This window comes from Hemiscyllium ocellatum, chromosome 32 (genome assembly GCF_020745735.1).
Source record: "Hemiscyllium ocellatum isolate sHemOce1 chromosome 32, sHemOce1.pat.X.cur, whole genome shotgun sequence".
In the NCBI taxonomy this organism is placed as follows: Eukaryota; Metazoa; Chordata; class Chondrichthyes; order Orectolobiformes; family Hemiscylliidae; genus Hemiscyllium; species Hemiscyllium ocellatum.
In genome coordinates, this window is record NC_083432.1 from 14,453,318 (window position 1) to 14,472,843 (window position 19,526).

General features: G+C 39.5%; 1 protein-coding gene across 1 annotated transcript in view; it reads left to right on the plus strand.

The window, feature by feature from the left end:
- Nucleotides 1-16,138, plus strand: part of LOC132830979 (ADP-ribosylation factor 2-like) — a 29,953-nt gene extending 13,815 nt beyond the window's left edge. Inside the window, exons 2-5 of the mRNA XM_060848945.1 lie at nucleotides 3,676-3,839; nucleotides 4,889-4,999; nucleotides 8,128-8,252; nucleotides 14,365-16,138. Of these exons, the coding sequence (XP_060704928.1) occupies nucleotides 3,701-3,839; nucleotides 4,889-4,999; nucleotides 8,128-8,252; nucleotides 14,365-14,526 (537 nt within the window). The 5' untranslated portion in view covers nucleotides 3,676-3,700 and the 3' untranslated portion in view covers nucleotides 14,527-16,138. The remainder of the gene's footprint in view (nucleotides 1-3,675; nucleotides 3,840-4,888; nucleotides 5,000-8,127; nucleotides 8,253-14,364) is intronic.
- The last annotated feature ends 3,388 nt before the right edge of the window (nucleotides 16,139-19,526 follow it).

The window sequence follows — 19,526 nt, forward strand, 5'->3', positions numbered from 1 at the left end:
GATTCTGTGGTACCGAGGTACCGACAGATGTTTCTGTGGCCAACAGAGAAAAAGCAGAATGGTGTGTTGTTTCCCTGGTGCCAGGATCAAGGATGTCTGAGGATTCAGAATGTTCTCACGGGGGAGGGGGCCAGCAGGAGGTCGCTGTCCACATTGGAACAAACGACATAGGAAGGGAAAAGGTTGCGATTCTGAAGCGAGATTACAGAGAGTTGGGCAGAAATTTAAAAAGGCAGTCCTCAAGGCTAGTAATATCTGGATTACTCCCAGTGCTACGAGCTAGTGAGGGCAGGAATAGGAGGATAGAGCAGATGAATGCATGGCTGAGGAGCTGGCGTATGGGAGAAGGACACTCACTTTTGGATCAATGGAATCTCTTTTGGGGTAGAAGTGACCTGTACAAGAAGGACGAATTGCACCTAAATTTGAAGGGGACTAATATACTGGCAGGGAAATTTCATAGAACAGCTTGGAAGGATTTAAACTAGTAAGGTGGGGGGGTGGGTGCAACCCAGGGAGATGGTGAAGAAAGAGATCAATCTGAGACGGGTACAGCTGAGAACAAAAGTGAGTCAAACAATCAGGGCAGGCAGGGACAAGATAGGACTAATAAATTACACTGCATTTATTTCAATGCAAGGGGCCTAACAGGGAAGGCAGATGAACTCAGGCATGGTTGGGAACATGGGACTGGGACATCATAGCAATTACGGAAACATGGCTCAAGGATGGGCAGGACTGACAGCTTAACGTTCCAGGATACAAATGCTACAGGAAGGATAGAAAGGGAGGCAAGAGAGGATGGGGAGTGGCATTTTTGATAAGGGATAGCATTACAGCTGTGCTGAGGGAGGATATTCATGGAAATACATCAAAGGAAGTTATTTGGGTGGAACTGAGAAATAAGAAAGGGATGATCACCTTATTGGGATTGTCTTATAGACCCCCCCCAATAGTCAAAAAGGAAATTGAAACAAACATGTAAGGAGATCTCCGCTATCTGTAAGAATAATAGGGTAGCAATGGTAGGGGGTTTTAATTTTCCAGACATCAACTGGGACTGCCATAGTGTTAAAGGTTTAGGTGGAGAGCAATTTAAGTGTTTACAAGACAATTTTCTGATTCAGTATGCGGATGTACCTACTAGAGAAGGTGCAAAACTTGACCTACTCTTGGGAAATAAGGCAGGGCAGGTAACGGAGGTGTCAGTGGGGGAGCACTTTGGGGCCAGCGACCATAATTCTATTCATTTTAAAATAGTGATGGAAAAGGATAGACCAGATCTAAAAGTTGAAGTTCTGATTTGGAGAAAGGACAATTTTGACGGTATTAGGCAAGAACTTTCGAAAGCTGATTGAAGGCAGATGTTCACAGGTAAAGGGACGGCTGGAAAATGGGAAGCCTTCAGAAATGAGATAACAAGAGAAAGTATATTAGTGTCAGGGTGAAAGGGAAGGCTGGTAGGTATCGGGAATGCTGGATGACTAAAGAAATTGAGGGTTTGGTTAAAAAGAAGGAAGCATATGTCGGGTATAGACAGGACAGATCGAGTGAATCCTTAAAGTATAAAGAAAGTAGGAGTATACTTAAGCGGGAAATCAGGAGGGCAAAAAGGGGATGTGAGATAGCTTTGGCAAATAGAATTAAGGAAAATCCAAAGGGTTTTTACAAATATATTAAAGACAAAAGGGTAACTAGGGAGAGAATAAGCCCTTCAAAGATCAGCAGGGCAGCCTTGTGTGGAGCCGCAGCAAATGGGGGAGATATTAAATGAAAATCTTGCATCAGTATTTACTGTGGAAAAGAATATGGAAGATAAGGACTGTAGGGAAATAGATGGTGACATCTTGCAAAATGTCCAGTAGATAGAGGGTGGTGGTGGTGGTGTGCATCTGGATGGCATGCAATAGCCCAAATTCACACTTCGAGTCAGAGTTATACAGATGTACAGCATGGAAACAGACCCTTCGGTTCAACTCGACCATGCTGACCAGCTATTCTAAATTAATCTAGTCCCATTTGCCAACATTGGCCCACATCTCTCCAAACCTTTCCAACTCATATACCCATCCAGATGCCTTTTAAATGTTGTAATTGTGCCAGCATCCATTCCTCTGGCAAGTCATTTCATACATGGACCTTCATACATGGACCACTGTGTGAAAAAATTGCCAGTTGGGTCCCTTTTAAATCTTTCCCCTCAACTATGTCCTCTGGTTTTAGACACTCCACCCCATGGTAAAGACCTTGTCAATTTGCCCTATCCGTGACCCTCATCATTTCATAAACCTCCATAAGGTCACCCATCAGCCTCCGATGCTCCAGAAAAATAGCCCCAGCCAATTCAACCTCTCCCTATAGCTCAAACCCTCCAACTTTGGCACTATCTTTCTATATCTTTTTGAACCCTTTCAAGTTTCTCAATATCTTCCTTGTCACAGGGAGATCAAAATTGAATGTACTATTCCAAACCATTATCCTGTACATTCTCCCTGACCTTCCAATTTCTACACATAATGCACTGACCAATAAAGGCAAGCACACCAATCTCCTTCCTATCCTGTCTACGTGTGAATCAACCTTTAAGGAACTATGCGCCTGTACTCGATGGTCGTTGTTCAGCTACACTCCCCAGGACCTTACCATTAAGAGTATAAGTCCTGCCTGATTTGTCTTTCCAAAATGCAGCACCTCACATTTGTTAAACTCTCATCTGCCACTCATTGGCCCATTTGTTCAAGATCCCAGACTTTGCGGTAACCTTTTTCACTGTCCACTGCAATTCCAATTTTGGTGTCATCAGCAAACCTACTAATTATACCTCTTATACTCACATCCAAATCATTTATATAAATGATGAAAAGCAGTGGACCCTGTATTGGTCTTTGTGGCATGCTATTGGTCACAGGCCTCCAGTCTTAAAAGCAACCTTCCACCACCAGCCTCTGTCCTCTAAATGGTTAGTTCTCCTGAGAATGTGTATAGGGTATAAGCAGGCAGGAAAAGAGTTATTGAGTTTTGTGAAACAAGAAGTTCATCTGAGCATCACCCAGATAAGAACTTAGTTAATAATCTTGCTGGGTTAACAAGGTGGAAAAGCAGTCATAAATGTAGAGCCATTTAACAATATTCGACGCATTCAGTATCGAAGGTCAGTTGAAAAGTATTCATTATGTGAACCCAGTTAACAAGGTTAAGAACATTCATTGGAACAGCAAATGGCTTAATATTTAGTGTTGAAACGCAATTGTAACAGTCACCAGTTAATATGTATGTTGCCTTATCTGGATGCTCCTCCCTGTAAACTAACTATATAGCTCATTGAGAAACTGCTACTCCAGAGAAAACCGTGAACTCATGTCTCTGTGCACATGGGTGATCATTCTGTCTCCCTCCAAGGCCTGGAATAAAGATGGAGGTTAAAAACTAGACTGTGAGCGTTTTGTTTCGATCGTGGGGTTGGGGGCAGAGAATGGGACAACATTCCTTGTATTTCATGTGATCTGACCTTGCTAATCTGTTTATCATGAGGAACCTTGTCGGAGCACCTTCCTGAAGTCCACACAGATCATGTCCACTGCTCTGCTCTCATCAATCCTCTTCGTTTCTACTTCAAAAAATTCAATTGTTAGTCACTCTTGTTTGACATTAAGTTGTTTTTCATTTTTTTTTCAGAACTGATCAGTAAAGTGAAGACAACATGGGAACAGTGCTGAGTTTTTTTGGCTTTTTGAAGAAGGAAATGCGAATTCTTATGGTGGGGCTTGATGCAGCAGGCAAAACTACAATCCTGTATAAACTCAAACTTGGAGAAGTTGTAACAACTATTCCCACTATTGGTAAGGGCTGGTATTTTTCTGAAAAATGAAAATAATGATTTGAGTTGAGGCATATTCACTGGAGGATAATGAAGTCTTATTTGATGCTAAAGAAGTTAATTTTGTGAAATGGGTAAACAGATTTGTCAATATTATGCACCTTTAGAACTCAGTTTACATGCTATCCTGAATAAACATGCCAGCTCGTGGCGTGGACCATACTCTGCAATTGTCATTTAAACATGCTGAGTGAATTTTTTTCTTGCTTCCAACATTGGTGCAGTCAAACCAATTTCTTCACTCATGATCTGGCTAATTTGAGTGGTCTGGCAGCTTTCTGTTGGATACCACCTGTTTTTAAGTCTGTCTACTAGCAGTATGAAAAATAATGGGCGGATTCTTCTGAAAATGTGAGTAGAGGGAAGTTTAGGTGGAACATGCTATCGGCCTAATTTATGCCAGTCCTGCAGTAGCCCTTAAAGGGATTGCAGAGTAGATGTTTTTTTTCCCTCTAATTCTATTTTAACCCTGGCACAGCTCCAAACGATAACTACCCTTGGTTGCTATTCGTTATACTCTGTCTTCTTGCATTAGAGCTATGGAGTAAAAATTGTTGAACCTAAATTTAAATTTAGAGACCAGCTACAGTTGAAATTTAATTACTTCAAACTGAGTCTTTGACGAATTTATTCAGTTCAAAATATACAAAATCTCTGCTTCAAGCGGTTATTATGCTGATACTGCTTGGAGTCAATTACTTATATCTGAATCAAATGCTAATTTATCTTGCCATTGGTTTCCATTTTTGGCCAGCTACTTATTGCAATGTCACTAATCATGGTTATTTCTCCAAATCTAAAATTTGACATTTTTTTAAAAACAATATATTTTTGTAGGGATAACGGTATGATCTGTCATGACTCCTAATTCAACTTCAAATCAATTTCTGAAACAGTTCCTGTTGGGAAGGGGTGCATAGTATTGAATGGTTGTTGCTTTCCTTTCCTCATGTGCTTTGATTTAAGTTTAGTATGAATTGTAATAGTTATTTTGCATTTATTGTGTTGCAGGCTTTAATGTGGAAACAGTAGAATACAGAAATCTAAGCTTCACAGTTTGGGATGTTGGTGGTCAAGACAAAATTAGAACACTCTGGAAGCACTATTTCCAGAACACACAAGGTATGAATTGAAAATTCCCATAGATGTATATGAAGTGGGAATATTTTTCCATTTTTTTTACTGTTCACATTTCTCTTTCATGTTATGGACCAGGCCAGACCTCTTAAACATTTCAAGAAAGTAGCCCAGATTCTAACTAGCAGGTGTGTAGTGGATATTCTCGGAGTGATGCAGCTGGCCCAACCGTTTAGTTTTGAGCAAAGCAGAATTTATTTCTGTTTACCAAATGAAACCCACAAAATAGAAGCGAATATAGAATAACTTAACCCATCCAAAAACCCAGCAGATTATCTCAACTTAATGATTTTGTTCCAACTACTTGCAATAATCCCCAAACATACCCCTTGGCAAAAAAGGAAACGCTCCCTCTTTGAGAAAGGAGAGAAAAAGAGATGGCAGAGAGCTTTAGCATGGAACACCTTCTTTCATTTGGCTGTTTATTTGACCAGTAGCCTCAAAATTGACTACTTGCTCCAAACAGCCAGACTGCCAAAACCCAAGCCAAACCAAACCAAACCAGAGAAAAGCTAAGCTGGGAGATCTGGCCACTCACCCCTCATTGTTCAAGTAGTTTTTTTTTAAAACTTCAAAGCTTCCTCAAGTAGGTAACCCCAAATATTTTGGAACCTGTGTCTTTATGATCTCCTGCAAATAAAAAACAGGAACAACAGGAGCAGCATGTGTTTATAGAATGTTTTCCAACCAGGAATTGCACTTAATGGTTACTGTTTTCTTCTAATTTCCTACTATTGACACTTAGGCAAACAATCCTATCGTATAACATTCCATGTCAAAAGAAAATGAGGTGGAATTGCTTGTGTCCTTTTGAGTTTAATGTCTTAATCTGAAAAGGAGCCTATATACATTGCACTGAAGTTTGAGTTTATTTAAATCTTGGAGGGCATGACCTTCCGACTTAGAGCACTGAGCATAGGAATATGCCTTCAGAAGCTGATAACCATAAATACCTGTCAATTAATTTTCAGTTGGAACGTATGTAGTTATATTTACTCAATGTTATTGCTGGATCACCTTGAGAAAGAAACACTTAAAATTTCTGGTCTGTGATTTAGTCAGACTGAGAAAAGTTAGGGTTCTGAGCAAATGATAGGTAGATGGGACAAGGACAGAAGGAGGACTGTGATTGGGTGAAAGACACGATGAATGATTGTCATTCAATCTTGCATGGCCAAGGCATGATACAGCAAGAAATGAAAGTTTCTGATGCTATCTGATAGCAAAAATAAGAGCAGCATGAAAACAAAATGGAGTGAGTAGTTGTTGAACTCGGTGTTGAGCAAGACTGTCAAGAGGCTAAGTTAAAATTAAGCTGTTGTCCTTTGAGCTTCTGTCGAGCTTTGCTCAGCATGAAAACAGCCAAAACCAACTATGTCTTTAACATTATGATGAAAGTTTGTTGACCTACAACGTGATGTTTTCATCCCTACAAAAGATGTTTGACTTAACTCTTTCCAAAATGCTTATTTCAGATTAATAACATCTTCAAGTTTCTGTTTTCAGTTAATATCTATTCATTGCCACTTTTCTGCCTATCTTCAGGAAATTTTCGTTTTGTTTTCTCAAATTGGATTTCTGTTTGTCTCATTTATCTTAATCACCACCTTAGCTTTCCAGTTCCATTTTCATTTGATCAGATATCCATCAAAACTCACTTTCGTAGTCACATTTCCTTCCTTGGCAACAGTTTTTGGCTCTGACTTGTTGTTTGTTGAAATTCTATTTTTCAATATTCAGATAACCACTTCCTGAGAACCATTGGTGTCATGCAATCCCACTGAGCAACCTCTTGACAGCATTAATTCACTATCTCAAGGCTCCACAGTCGACAAGAAATTTCTATTTTTCATTAAGGATCAGAAATTCCAACTATGGGTATCCATTCACCACCATTTTCCTCTACCTGGCCAAATTTATAATTTCAACAGTTTTTCCTTTACATCATCTTGCTATCTCCAATATTTTATTTCTATCTTGCCCCATCACCATTTCCTTGAGGCGCAAAAAAAAACTGTCTCCTGTTTTTTTACCAGATCTTCATTTTGTCCTTGTCTAACCCACTAGTTGCTTGAAACCTTAACTTTTGCCACTTTTTAACTTTAGCATAGTGTAAAGTGCAATTTTGAAAATGAGGAAGATGGCAATATTGCATGGCAGATTTGTACTAATGCTATACTGGAAAATGCTATGAAATTTTCATACACCTTTATTTAAGTGAGAAGGAATTGAGGCCTAAATTTATTTATTTATTTTAAATATAGGAGCCCTACTGTGTGGAAGCGTGGACCATTGAGTCCACACCAACCCTCCCAAACAGCATTTTACTCAGACCTATTCCTCTACCCTATCCCTACAGCCCATAGATAATCCACATAACCTACATGTCTTTGCATGGGGTTTCCTCCCACAATCCAGACACTGGAAGAATTTCACAGTCACCCAGAGCTGGAATTGACCCTGGATCCCTGGTACTGAGATAGTAGTGATAATCACTGAGCCACCATGCCATCACCCACAGTGGCGTAGGTTTTGGTCATAGTCCTCTTTGCACTGTTTAATTTTGTAAAATTTAGCAGAATCCAAAACAGGAGTTTGACTCGAATCTACCTACACCTTCATGGTAATGCTGGTTAAAATTGGCATTCCAGATTCATGTCTAATCATTTTTGCACAAGCAGTAAATCGTAATGATACTGAGAATTGTGTGTGCTTTGCTGCTTAATCACAATACATATACAATCAGAATCATGACGAGGCAGTTTATTTGATTCCTGTACTTATGTCTTTGAAAGTGCAAACTGTAGAACTTCTTCTGGTGCCTTTTTTAAAATGCCCAGGTAAAAAGTAGACAATGGGGAAGTGGCAGCATATTTTATACCTAACTAATGATGTCTTGCATGGATTTTTCTAGAAATGTAAAAGTGGGCATGTATGAACAGCAGCATCTCTTGTGGGTCAACTATTTCACTTATTTTTAATTTTTTTTATCTAATGTGTTAACATGCATCTGTTTGGAGTAATTTTAAAATATGTTCTGAAGTCTCAGCTTGCTATTTTGTCATTGGATATGCAGTTGACACATTCTTGGAGTCTATGCTTTCTCTTTTAAGGCTTAATATTCGTTATTGACAGCAATGATCGAGAACGTATCAATGAGGCAAGGGATGAGCTAACTCGAATGCTCTCAGAAGATGAACTAAGAGATGCTGTGTTGTTAATCTTTGCAAATAAGCAGGTGAGTTGAAGCACATAAGGAGTTTTCATGGACCTACCTTAAGGCTAGATTAGACTGGTGCTGGAAAAGCACAGCAGGTCAGGCAGCATCTGAGGAGCCCCTATTCCTGATGAAGGGCTTTTGCCTGAAACGTTGATTTTCCTGCTCCTCGGATGCTGCCTGACCTGCTGTGCTTTTCCAGCAACACTCTAATCTAGACTCTGGTTTCCAGCATCTGCAGTCCTTGTTTTTACCTACTCTTAAAGCTGTTCAGTTTGACTCTTACCAACAGCCTATGCCCATTGTAATATTGTAATCAAGAACTCCAGCTAATAAATTACTTGATATTTAGCTTCATTGTGCTTCCACAACAAATAAAAAGAAAGAAGTCAATGTTTCCAGTTCAGATTTTGTTTACTGAGGAAAGAAGTCTAGAAATGTTCAGAGGGTTAGACTTGATTATAATGTCACCCTTTAAGAAAGGAAAGACAGACATGTATAATGTCAAGAGTGTGGTGCTGGAAAAACGCAGCCAGTCAGGCAGCATCTGAGGAGCAGGAAAATTGACGTTTTGGGCAAAAGCCCTTCAGGGATGAGACTGGGAGCCTTGGGGGTGGAGAGAAAAATGGGAGGGAGGTGGGGCTGGAGGGAAGGTAGTTGAGTGCAATAGGTGGATGGAGGTGGCAGTAAAAGTGATAGGTCGGAGGGGAAGATGGAGCGGATAGGTGGGAAGGGTTATGAGGATGGTGCTGAGCTGAAAGGTTAGAACTGGGGGTAAGGTCGGGGGAGGGGAAATGAGGAACCTGGTGAAACCCACGTGCCATGGGGTTGGAGGGTCCTGAGGCAGAAAATGAGGCGCTCTTCCTCCAGGTGTCTGGTAAGGGTTTGGCAATGGAGAAGGCCCAGGACCTGCAAATCCTTGGCAGAGTGGGAGGTGGAGTCGAAATGTTCGGCCACAGGCCGCTGGGGTTGATTTGATGTGGGTGTCCCCGAGGAGTTCTCTGAAGTGCTGTGCTCGCGGAGGACACGCCACCTTCATCACTGTTCCCTTACCACCCGATGCCTGGAGGAAGAATTCCTTATCTTCTGCCTCCGGACCCTCCAACCCCATGGCATCAATGTGGATTTCACCAGTTTCCCCGTTGCGTCTTCTCTTCTCCCCCACCCTCCCTCCCCACTTTACCCCAGTTCCAACCTTCCAGCTCAGCAACGTCGAGGTGACCCTTCCCATCTATCCGCTCCATTTTCCCCTCTGATCTATTACTTGCACCTCTGTCCACCTATTGCACACTCAGCTACCTTCCCCCACCCCCCTCCCATTTATCTCTCCACTCCCAAGGTTCCCGGCCTCATTCCTTATGAAGGGCTTTTGCCAGAAACATCGATTTTCCTGCTCCTCAGATGCTTCCTGAACGGCTGTGCTTTTCCAGCGCCCCACTCTTGGCTCTAATCTCCAGCATCTGCAGTATTCACTTTCGACGTGTATCACCAAGTACTAGTCCAGCAGGTTTATTTGGAAGCACTAGCTTTTGGAGCACCACTCCTTCAGGTGGTTGTGAAGGAGCAGCACTCTGAAAGCTAGTGTTTCCAAATAAACCTGTTGGACTAGAACCTGTTGTGATTTCTTTTTTTTTTACTTTGTCTACCCCAGTCCAACACCAGCACCTCCAAGTCTTAAGTTCAGAATGACTTGAAGGACTGTACATTTTTCGAAATGTGGTTGATGTTGTACAAGTAAACTTAGATAATTTGTGCATGGGTAGATTCTAGGTAATGTTAGTTATCTCCAACATTGATTAAAGATAAAAGTTTGCCAAAATACTGTGACAAGCTTTTCTGTAGTTCTTCGAATAATATAGAATGTTTAAATCTCCCTGAAAGGCCGGGTGGCACTTCAGTTAATCATTCAAATAATACTTTCCAATTGTGCTGTAAATTCTAGAATGATTCCTTGACTCCACAAACTTCTACCAGCTGCATAATGGCTATTATTTCCTTTGAACAGTTTTTACTATTTTCTTGACTCTATCTTCTGAAAGATCGTGATTGAAAACTTGGGTTCTAAAGTGGACAGAACCATATAAAGCTTCAAGTTTTTAAATTTCCATACAGTTAAAATGGAATCATAATTGTATATTGTGATTTGCCTGGAAATTAATATTTCAATGAGAGGTTTGAAACTGCTTGACGTGAGTATTTCAGTGGTTTAGAAAATAAAGTCGTAAATAAAATGGACTATTCACTCACAACAGTCCTCAATAATGTAGGGTGACAGGGATCGACCTTCCTAGAAAGAAAGCTATCAAGAAATTTAGTGACATTGCTGGCTTCTTTGAGAGAAGCAGGTCACTCAGAGTAAAAGGCCTGTAACATAAAACTGCAATTTGTCTGTCTCGAACACCAGAGCAGAAGAAATGTAGTCTGTTAAGTTACTTAGAAGTTCGTAAGGGAAACGCTTCAGAAAAGATGGCTGTAAGATGCCATAGGGAAAGTTATCCTACTAGGTTTGTTGATTGTTTGCATGAGTTTAACATGCAAAGATGAGCTAAGAACTTTACTCTGATTCAATTATAGAATTGAAACGTGTAGTAATTTACTTGAACATGTAGTTAATATGACTATATACACTGTATGGTCAGCATAAATACCCTCTAGGCATTTTAAAATATGAAATAGGGCTCTGGCTGTAAATGGGAGAAGTCAATTGAGTTGAAGGTTATTGATGGTCAATCATTTCTACAGGAATGTGTTGAGTATTAGATGTATCATTTTGAAGTGCAACAATTATAATCTGTTCTACTTTGGCCATAAGAATTTGGAAGCATTATAAACTGGAAGCGTTGAACTTCAAAGCTCCATCAACAAGTTAGAGTGAGCAGGTAGGGAGTAGTGTCATAGACAAAGGAGCAGAGAGACCTACATATACATGTGCATAAATCGTTGAAGGTGGCAAGTCAGGTAGAGAGTGACTAATAAGGTATGCGGTCATGGGCTTTATTAATGGGGGCATAAAGTAAAGGAACAAGAAGGTGATGCTGAACTTGTATAATAAACTTCTTATACCTCAGTAGGGGTATTATGTACAGTTTTGATGCCACAGTGTAATTAGGGAACACATTTGGGAGAAAGTGCAAAAGAGGTTTCTGAGAATGGTCCCAGGGATGAGAAACTTCAATTATGAGGATAAGTTAGAGTTTGGAGACAGTATCCTTGGAGAGAAGACTAAGAGGAGATCTGATAAAAGTTTTCAAAATCGTGAAATGTGTAGGTCGGATAGATGGGGAGACAATGTTCCAGTTGTAAAGTGATCCGAAATTAGAGGGCACAGATTTAAAGTGATTTGCGAATGTAGCAAAAATCTGACGTTGCACTGTCTGGAAGTGTGGTGGAGGCAGTCAGTTAAGACATTTAAGGGTGCATTAGATGAATTTGTATAATATTTAGGTATTGTGCAGGATATGGGGAAAAGACTGGATAATGACGCTAATTCATAATGGTTTTTGGAGTTCCAGTGCAGACATGATGGACCAATTTGCCTCCTATGCTATTACAATTCTGATTCTGTGAATTCTGTTTAAGGACCACATCTTAAGTAAATGAGCTGTTTAGCAGTTTGCCTCAGGAAGAGACATCAACTAAAGAAATTCAGAAGTCACTCCATATCAGGTTTTAATCCAACTTGTTTATTTGAAATCACACGCTTTCTGAATGCACTAACCTTTTGGAAAAGACTGTTCTAGAATTTCAGAACTTTTTTGGATGCGATAATTTCTCCTGATATTGATCCTGCGGACTCTTACCCTATGATTCAAATTTCATATCAACTCCTTCAGAATTTTGTCTTGATGAGATTCCCCCTCACTCTCTCCTCACCTCCCAAGGAAAATACATCCAATGTTTTCAGCATCTAATTATAGGGAAAACCTGTCTTGCCAGAAGCTAATTTAGGTAACATTTGCTTCCAGTACAAATATATATTTTGGAAATGTGGAGTCCAGAACTGTGCAGTATTGTGATTAGATTGGATTCCCCAACGTGGAAACAGGCTGTTCGGCCCAAAAGGTCCATGCCGACCCTCCGAAGAGCAACTTGTCCATATGTATTCCCCTACATGTCCCACTTCACCTAACACTACGGGCAATTTAGCATGGCCAATTCACCTAACCTGCACATCTTGAACTATGGGAGGAAGCCGGAGCACCTGGAGGAAACCCATGCAGACACGGGAAGAATGTGCAAACTCCACACAGTCAGTCGTTCGAGGCTGGTATCGAACCTGGGACCCTGGAGCTGTGAGGCAGCAGTGCTAAGCACTGAGCCACCGTCTGCCCATGATATTGCAAAGCTTTGAACAATTTTAGCTACATTTATTTCTAGTTATAAAGGCCAACATATCAATTGTTTGCTGCATCAAATGCTAACTGTGCATTTCTTGTATGAGTGCATCCAAGCCTCCTTTGAATACCACTTGTAAGATTCCCAGATCTTAAATATTCTGTTTCATTACATCCGCATCAAATTGAAGAACCTTTACACTTCCTTATAGCTTACCTTTCCACTTGGGCCTGTATCATAAGCAAACTCAAATATATTGCTATGTCTCTGTCATTTCTATAGATTAATGCTGAAGTCTTAGCTACTTAATCTTTGTGACGCTCTACTATTCACTGCCTGTCTACTTGGAAATGCCCTGTTTCGATCCATTTTGTACTCTGTCTGTTAACCAGTGTTCCTTTCCATACTATATTACACTCCATCCATTAGTCCCAACCTTGGCTCTTGCATGACAGCTTAACAAATGTCATTTGAAAATCCAGGTGTATTACATGTAATGGCTCATATTCTGCTGCACTAGTTATATCCTTAAAAATTAATTTGTCCAAGCTTTCCTTTTGTAAAACTATGTTCTCTTCATTTATTTTGCCACATGCATTAAGACCTCTATATTGCACCTACAAACTTTGAATTTGATGGGCTAATTCACAAACCTAAGGAAATTTGAGAAACCGTAACACATCCACTGTTTGTGTTTGGATGCCTGGGGTTTAGGCCTTCAGATCCTAGGGATATGAGTTATTAATCCCTTAATACTTTTTGTCAGCTAGTATATCAATTTCCTCATTCCTTTTGGTCCCTAGGTTCTTGCCTGTTTGTAGTCTTCCACTGTGGCAGCCACTCCGTATTCAAAGTTTCCACCATGTCTTCATTCCTCATAATTTTGTCTTTATCTACATCGAAGAACTAATGTTTATTTTTGCTATTCTTTTCCTTTCTCTATATTTGTAAAAACTCTGACAATCTTGTTTTTCTATTCCTTGGTAGCTTACTGTCATTGTTTTTGTTCCCATATCAATCTTTGACTGCTCACTGACTTCTAAAAGGCCCCAGTACTCAGACTTGCTGTCATTTTTTTTGTAACATTGCATGCTAACTTCCTGAGTAGCCACTGATGAGTCTAGCTTGATTTTGTTTTAACGAGTGTTTTTGGTGAATATCTCGAATTGCTTCTTTATATGTTCAATATTTGCTAGCTCTCCCTTTCAAGTTCTTTTTTAACGTTTAATATTCTAGTATGTGCTTTGAATTATGCCACTTTCAAGCTTAACAGGAAATTTTGTGTTAGGATCACTATTGCGAAGTAGACCCTTTAATCAATCTAAGCAGGACTTGTTGCAAGGCAACAGAATTTTGGATGACCAAGTTTATGGAGAGTAGAATGTGGGAGATAATGAATTTAGAATAGTCAAACTAGTGGACTTTTGGAAGGGCATTTCAGCAGTTAAACTGAGTTTGGTGGTATTATGGAGATTAAAATAGTGTCATTGTTTGAATATGAAGTTACAAGCTCTCCTCTGAGTCAAATCTCAGTTGAAATAGCATTTGAGTCCTCCAATTGGCTTTGTTCCTGACTTGGCAACGATGAGGATGAGGAGAATAAATTAATGACATCACCCATTTCTGACTCCTATAAACCCTCGAGCGGGCTCACTTTTCTTGAAATAGCTGACATAAAATCAGATGCTGGAGAAGTATGATAATGAATCATCTTGAGATGATTCAAAGCCAGAGTAAATGACCCTCTTTCTATAAAGCAATCCTGAGTTCATTTAAAGTTTAATTGTTGTTCTTGCAGGATTTGCCGAATGCAATGACTCCTGCAGAGATCACAGATAAGCTGAATCTGCACCAATTACGTCAACGAGTGTGGCACGTTCAGGCAACCTGTGCTAATTCTGGTGATGGCCTTTGTGAAGGTCTTCACTGGCTGTCTCAACAATCATTTACAAAGCGATAATCTTCGTCAAGATTGACCAAGCTGTTGTGCCTGTGTGTCATTTGTTGAGTGGGAGCATTTTCCTCACCATGTGCCTTTTTATAATGCAGGGTTAGGGTCTGATTTGAACTGGTATTATGAATAATTGCGAAAATATTTTATTATAGATGAATGGTTCTCGTTTGGAATGTTGTCAGTAATACTTGTAGGCTTGAAATCATTTTGCAACATGTAATTTAGCTGTTCAAACATTAGTACCATGATGCTATTTAAAGGCCCATTTTCTAACTTGTGGTGATGGGAAGCAGGGATAAATGCTGGATTGCTAGCTAATATTGATTTGGAATTTGGGAGCACTGCAAACCTTGCTTTTGAATTTAATCTTTCTGTTGTACTGCTTGCATGAAAAGCTTGGTGGCAGTACGAAAAAGGGAATGTATTTTCCAGAAAAATGATTTGCTCGTGAGTCTGTTTGGTTTGCTACCTCTGGAAAGAACATTCTTCAACAGAAGCATTACTGATAACAGGAGGTTTGCACTGAATGTTACAGATTTATGACCTTGCAGAAACTTAAATTCTGCACTATAATTAATGCATGGAGGTCATTAAGACTGCTGCTCCTATTCTGCAGTTCTATAAGAATGTAGAGCAACACTTGTATGTGTTTACTACAAGAGAGGGGTGAAGGGTCCAGTTCATAAAAGACATAGCAAACCATATTTCTTGTAAATACCAAGAACCAATCCCTCAAAGGTACTGCATCGTTATCCGTGCAGCAACACTGATTTTAAAGCTCTGTTGATCTTTTCTTTATCATACATTTGGAATTAAACTTTAAGGTGGTGGAAATTTAAAATTGTATGCCTGTATTCTAGTAAACTTCACAAATGTCGATATTTATTATACTTTGGTGAAAAAAAATATGAAAACCATTCAGGCTATTTTGAAGATTGATCAAATTATTGGGTATCCATTTTAAGTAAAATATTGTATGCCATTGACTTCTTGAATACATATGTCTTATGAATCTGAGCAAAGCTTAAAAAAAAACACAAGTTGACTTTAAAATACAAATGGCAATCATATTAACCAGCAATATAAAGTAGAGGAGTGTGTTGGGAATTGCCTGAATCAATTTACAACAGTGAGAAACTGAAGATGTAAACATCTGAAATAAAATCAGGAAATGTTGAGCTGGTCTGGCAGCATCTGCAGAGTGTGTTAACATTTCAGCTAAATAGCCAGATGTGAGACTTGAACTTGCTCAACATTTTAATTCTGTTTATACTTTGTTTTCTTAAATCCTATAAATAATATGAAAGCACATTTCATTCAGACATTACATGTCGAATCAACAGTGAAAATGATTTCTTAAAATGAAAGACATTAAAAGAGGTGCAAATATAATGTCTAGTCTGGAAAAAAAAATCAGCTTTGCTTTTTCATTTGAAAGCTTATGTTAAGATGCACTTGTATGAAGTATATATTCCAATAACCAGTCTTATTAATGCCAGTGTGTTACTATGTCTCTTTACGATTGAATTTCTGCTGGGTTTTGAGACATGTTTAAGGGAAGTGAAAGAAAAGAACATGGTTGCAAATATTTTTGTCAATAAAGTTAAATTCCCTCTAACCTTTTCAGTGTTTTGATTTATGTCAAGGCAATTTACTCTGTTATTGGAGGTGCAATGCTGGGATAAATCCACTTTTTTAAAAATGGAAAAGTTCACTCTAATTGTGATATAAAGTAATATATTGAATTCCATAACTGAAATTTCATTGTTTCATTATCTAAATTTTCATTCCTTTAAAGAAAAGGTAGGTGTGATATTTCAACAATTTGTGCACCAATGGTAAATCAAGTCAAATAAAATAATTAACAAGACAAAACCGTTGGGTTATGCCCATTCCTGAAGTTGGGGGTGTTTGTTTTACCCAAATTTATGTCAAATGTCCCAAATACAACACAATGGAAATGAGAAATCAAACTTCAAGAACTTTTGACCGCTTAATTCAGCTATCTCACTAAACTCCTTGCTCAACTTGTTCCATTCAACCTGATGTCAAGAATCCAGAGAACTGACATGGAGTATTCAAGGAGAAACTTTTTTTTAAAAAAAAATTATAGCTGGAATGATGAGATTGAGTTTGAATTTCTTTGACCGTATATGGATTTATCAGTGCTCGTTGGACTTGAAAATAAAGTTATGGCTGACCAGCTAATACTGAGGACCTTTGCTAAATATACTCCTCAAAATGTGTATATTGTACGCTAGATATTTTATAATATGCAGATGTCATTTTGTCTCTTCATACTTGAAAGCATTGTCACTGAATTAATGTGTGGAATTTTCACTAATGTATTTTCTCATCTGAAGCAATCTGGGCCTGTTTGAAAATGCAAGTCATTCTGTGGAGGGCATAGTATTAAATTAATAGTATTTGTCTTCACAAATTAAGTGAATGACATGAACAATATATCAGTTGCAAACTAAGCATAATAATCAAGGTATCCCAAAAAAACTTCACATTTCTACAATCTTGTAAGTCACTTGGTCTGGATATGTGATAACAGATGTTCATAGAATCCTTATAGTGTGGAAACAGGCTATTTGGCCCAACAATTGCAAACTAACCCTCTAGAGAGTAACCTGTCCAGACCCATTCCCCTACATTTCCCCTGACTAACCTACCACATCCCTGAATGCCGTGGGGAGTTAGCACAGCCAGTTCATCTAATCTGCACATCTTTGGACTGTGGGAGGAAACCTAGCACCAGTAGGCAACCCACGCAGATACAGGGAGATGGCCACTATATTTACCTCTGCCCCCTTACTCTCTCGAATTTCAGGATATTACTTGTATCTTCCACATGGATAGTCGCCCAAGGCTGGAATCTGGGCCCCTCGTGCTGTGAGGCAGCAGTGTTAACCACCTAGGCGCTGTGCCATCCATGTTAGTGCAATCTTTAAATCTTTGGTTAGGTACAAGAGCAATGCTGCAGTAATGGAACAAAGTTAATAATGGTTTGCTACTAATAAAACAAACTATTAAATACGAAATTATAGGCAGGTCAAACTAATATTGGTGATCAAAACGTTATTAGAAACCTGGACATAGAGTATAGTTTTGAAGGTGATATAAAATTTAACAATGTAGTAGTGGTCTGGATAGTCACACTTTGGGACTGATGAAATAGGAAAACATAATGAGTGTTGCAATTTAATCTCATTAAGACATCTGCGCAGAAATTGGGCCATTTGGGCCATCAATTCTGCTTTGCCATTCAAACATGGCTGATAAATTTCTCAACCCTGTTCTCTTGCCCTCTTTCTATAATGCTTGAATCCTCTTGACATTCAAGAACTATCTGTATCTGCCTTAAATATACTCAATGACCTGGCCTCCACAGCCTTCTGTGGCAATGAATTCCATAGATTCACTACACTCTCAAGAGGTTTCTCCTTATCTCTGTTGTGGCCTTGAGACCTAGTCTCACCAATGCAAATCTCTTCCCAACATCCACACTATCCAGGCCATTCAGTATTCTGGTTGAGCAGAAGGAGAGTCGGCGTTTCGGCCAGAAGTCCATCATCTACACTTTTTAATTCTGACTCTCCAGCATCTGCAGTCCTCACTTCCTCTCATCCTGTAAGTTTCAATTAGGTTTCCCCCTCCTCATCCTTAAAAACTCCATTGAGTAATGACTCAGTTTTCAAATGTTCCCCATATGTTAAGCATTTCATTCCTGGGATCATTCTCATAAACCTCTTCCGGTCCTGCTCCATGGCCAGTACATGGGGCTCAAAGTTGCTCAGAATACTCTAAAATTGGTCTGAGAGTCCTATTGAAATGCTAACATTATATTTGCCTTCCTAACTACTGACAACTTGCAAGTTTACCTTAAGAAAATCCTGGACTCGGACTACCAAGTCCATTTGCACTTCAGACTTGTCAATTTTCTCCCCTTTTAGAAAATAGTCTATGCCTCTATTCTTCCTACAAAAGTGCTTGACCTCACATTTTTTCCATGTTGTTTTCCATTTACCACTACTTTGCCCATTCTCCTAACTTGTCTCCTAATCCTTCTGCAGCCTCCCTGCCTCCTCAACACCACCTGTCCTTCCTCAATGCCACCTATCCTTGTGTCATCTGCAAACTTTAACCACCGTGCCCTCCGTTCCTTCATCTAGAACATTAATATATAAAGTGAAAGGTTGTGGACTCAACACTGACCCTTGTGGAACACCAGCTGCCATCCTGAGAAGAACCCTTTTTATCCCCATTCTCTGCTTTCTGCCAGTACAGCCAATCTTCTACCCATGCTTGTACCTTACCTCTAACCTTACTCCACAATCTCCTGTGTGACACCTTGTCAAGGTCCTTTTGGAAGTCCAGATATCATTGGCTCCCCTTGGTCTAACTTACTTGTTACCTCCTCAAAACATTCTAACAGATTTGTCAAACATGATGTTCCAGTGATGAAGCCATGTTGACTTTGCCTTTTTTTTTCCATGCACTTCCAACTATCCAAAAACCTCATCCTTCACAATGGACTCCAAAATCAGCCTGTAATTTCCCATTTTTTTTGTTTTGCCATACACCCTTTTTAAACAAGGGGTTACATAGCGATTTTCCAGTCCTTTGGGATCTTCCCTGACTCCAGTGAATCCTGTAAGATCACTTGACTAACACCACTTTCTCTGCTTTCTCCTTCAGAACTCTGTGGTATGGTCCATCTGGTCCAAATGAATTACCTGCCTTTAGACCTTTTCAGTTTTTCCAGCACCACCACATTCATGATGGCCATCATATTTACCTCTGCCCCCCCCCCCCGCCCCCCCCCCAAGACTCCCTTGAAATTTTGGGATTTTACTTGTGTCTTCCACTGTGAAGATTGACACAGTATTTATTCAGTTCCTCAGCCATTTCTCTGTTCCCCATTACTTCTACTCCAGCATCCTAATGTCTGCTTGTGTCTCTCTTTTTATGTCTAAAGAAACTCTTGAAATCTTCTTTTA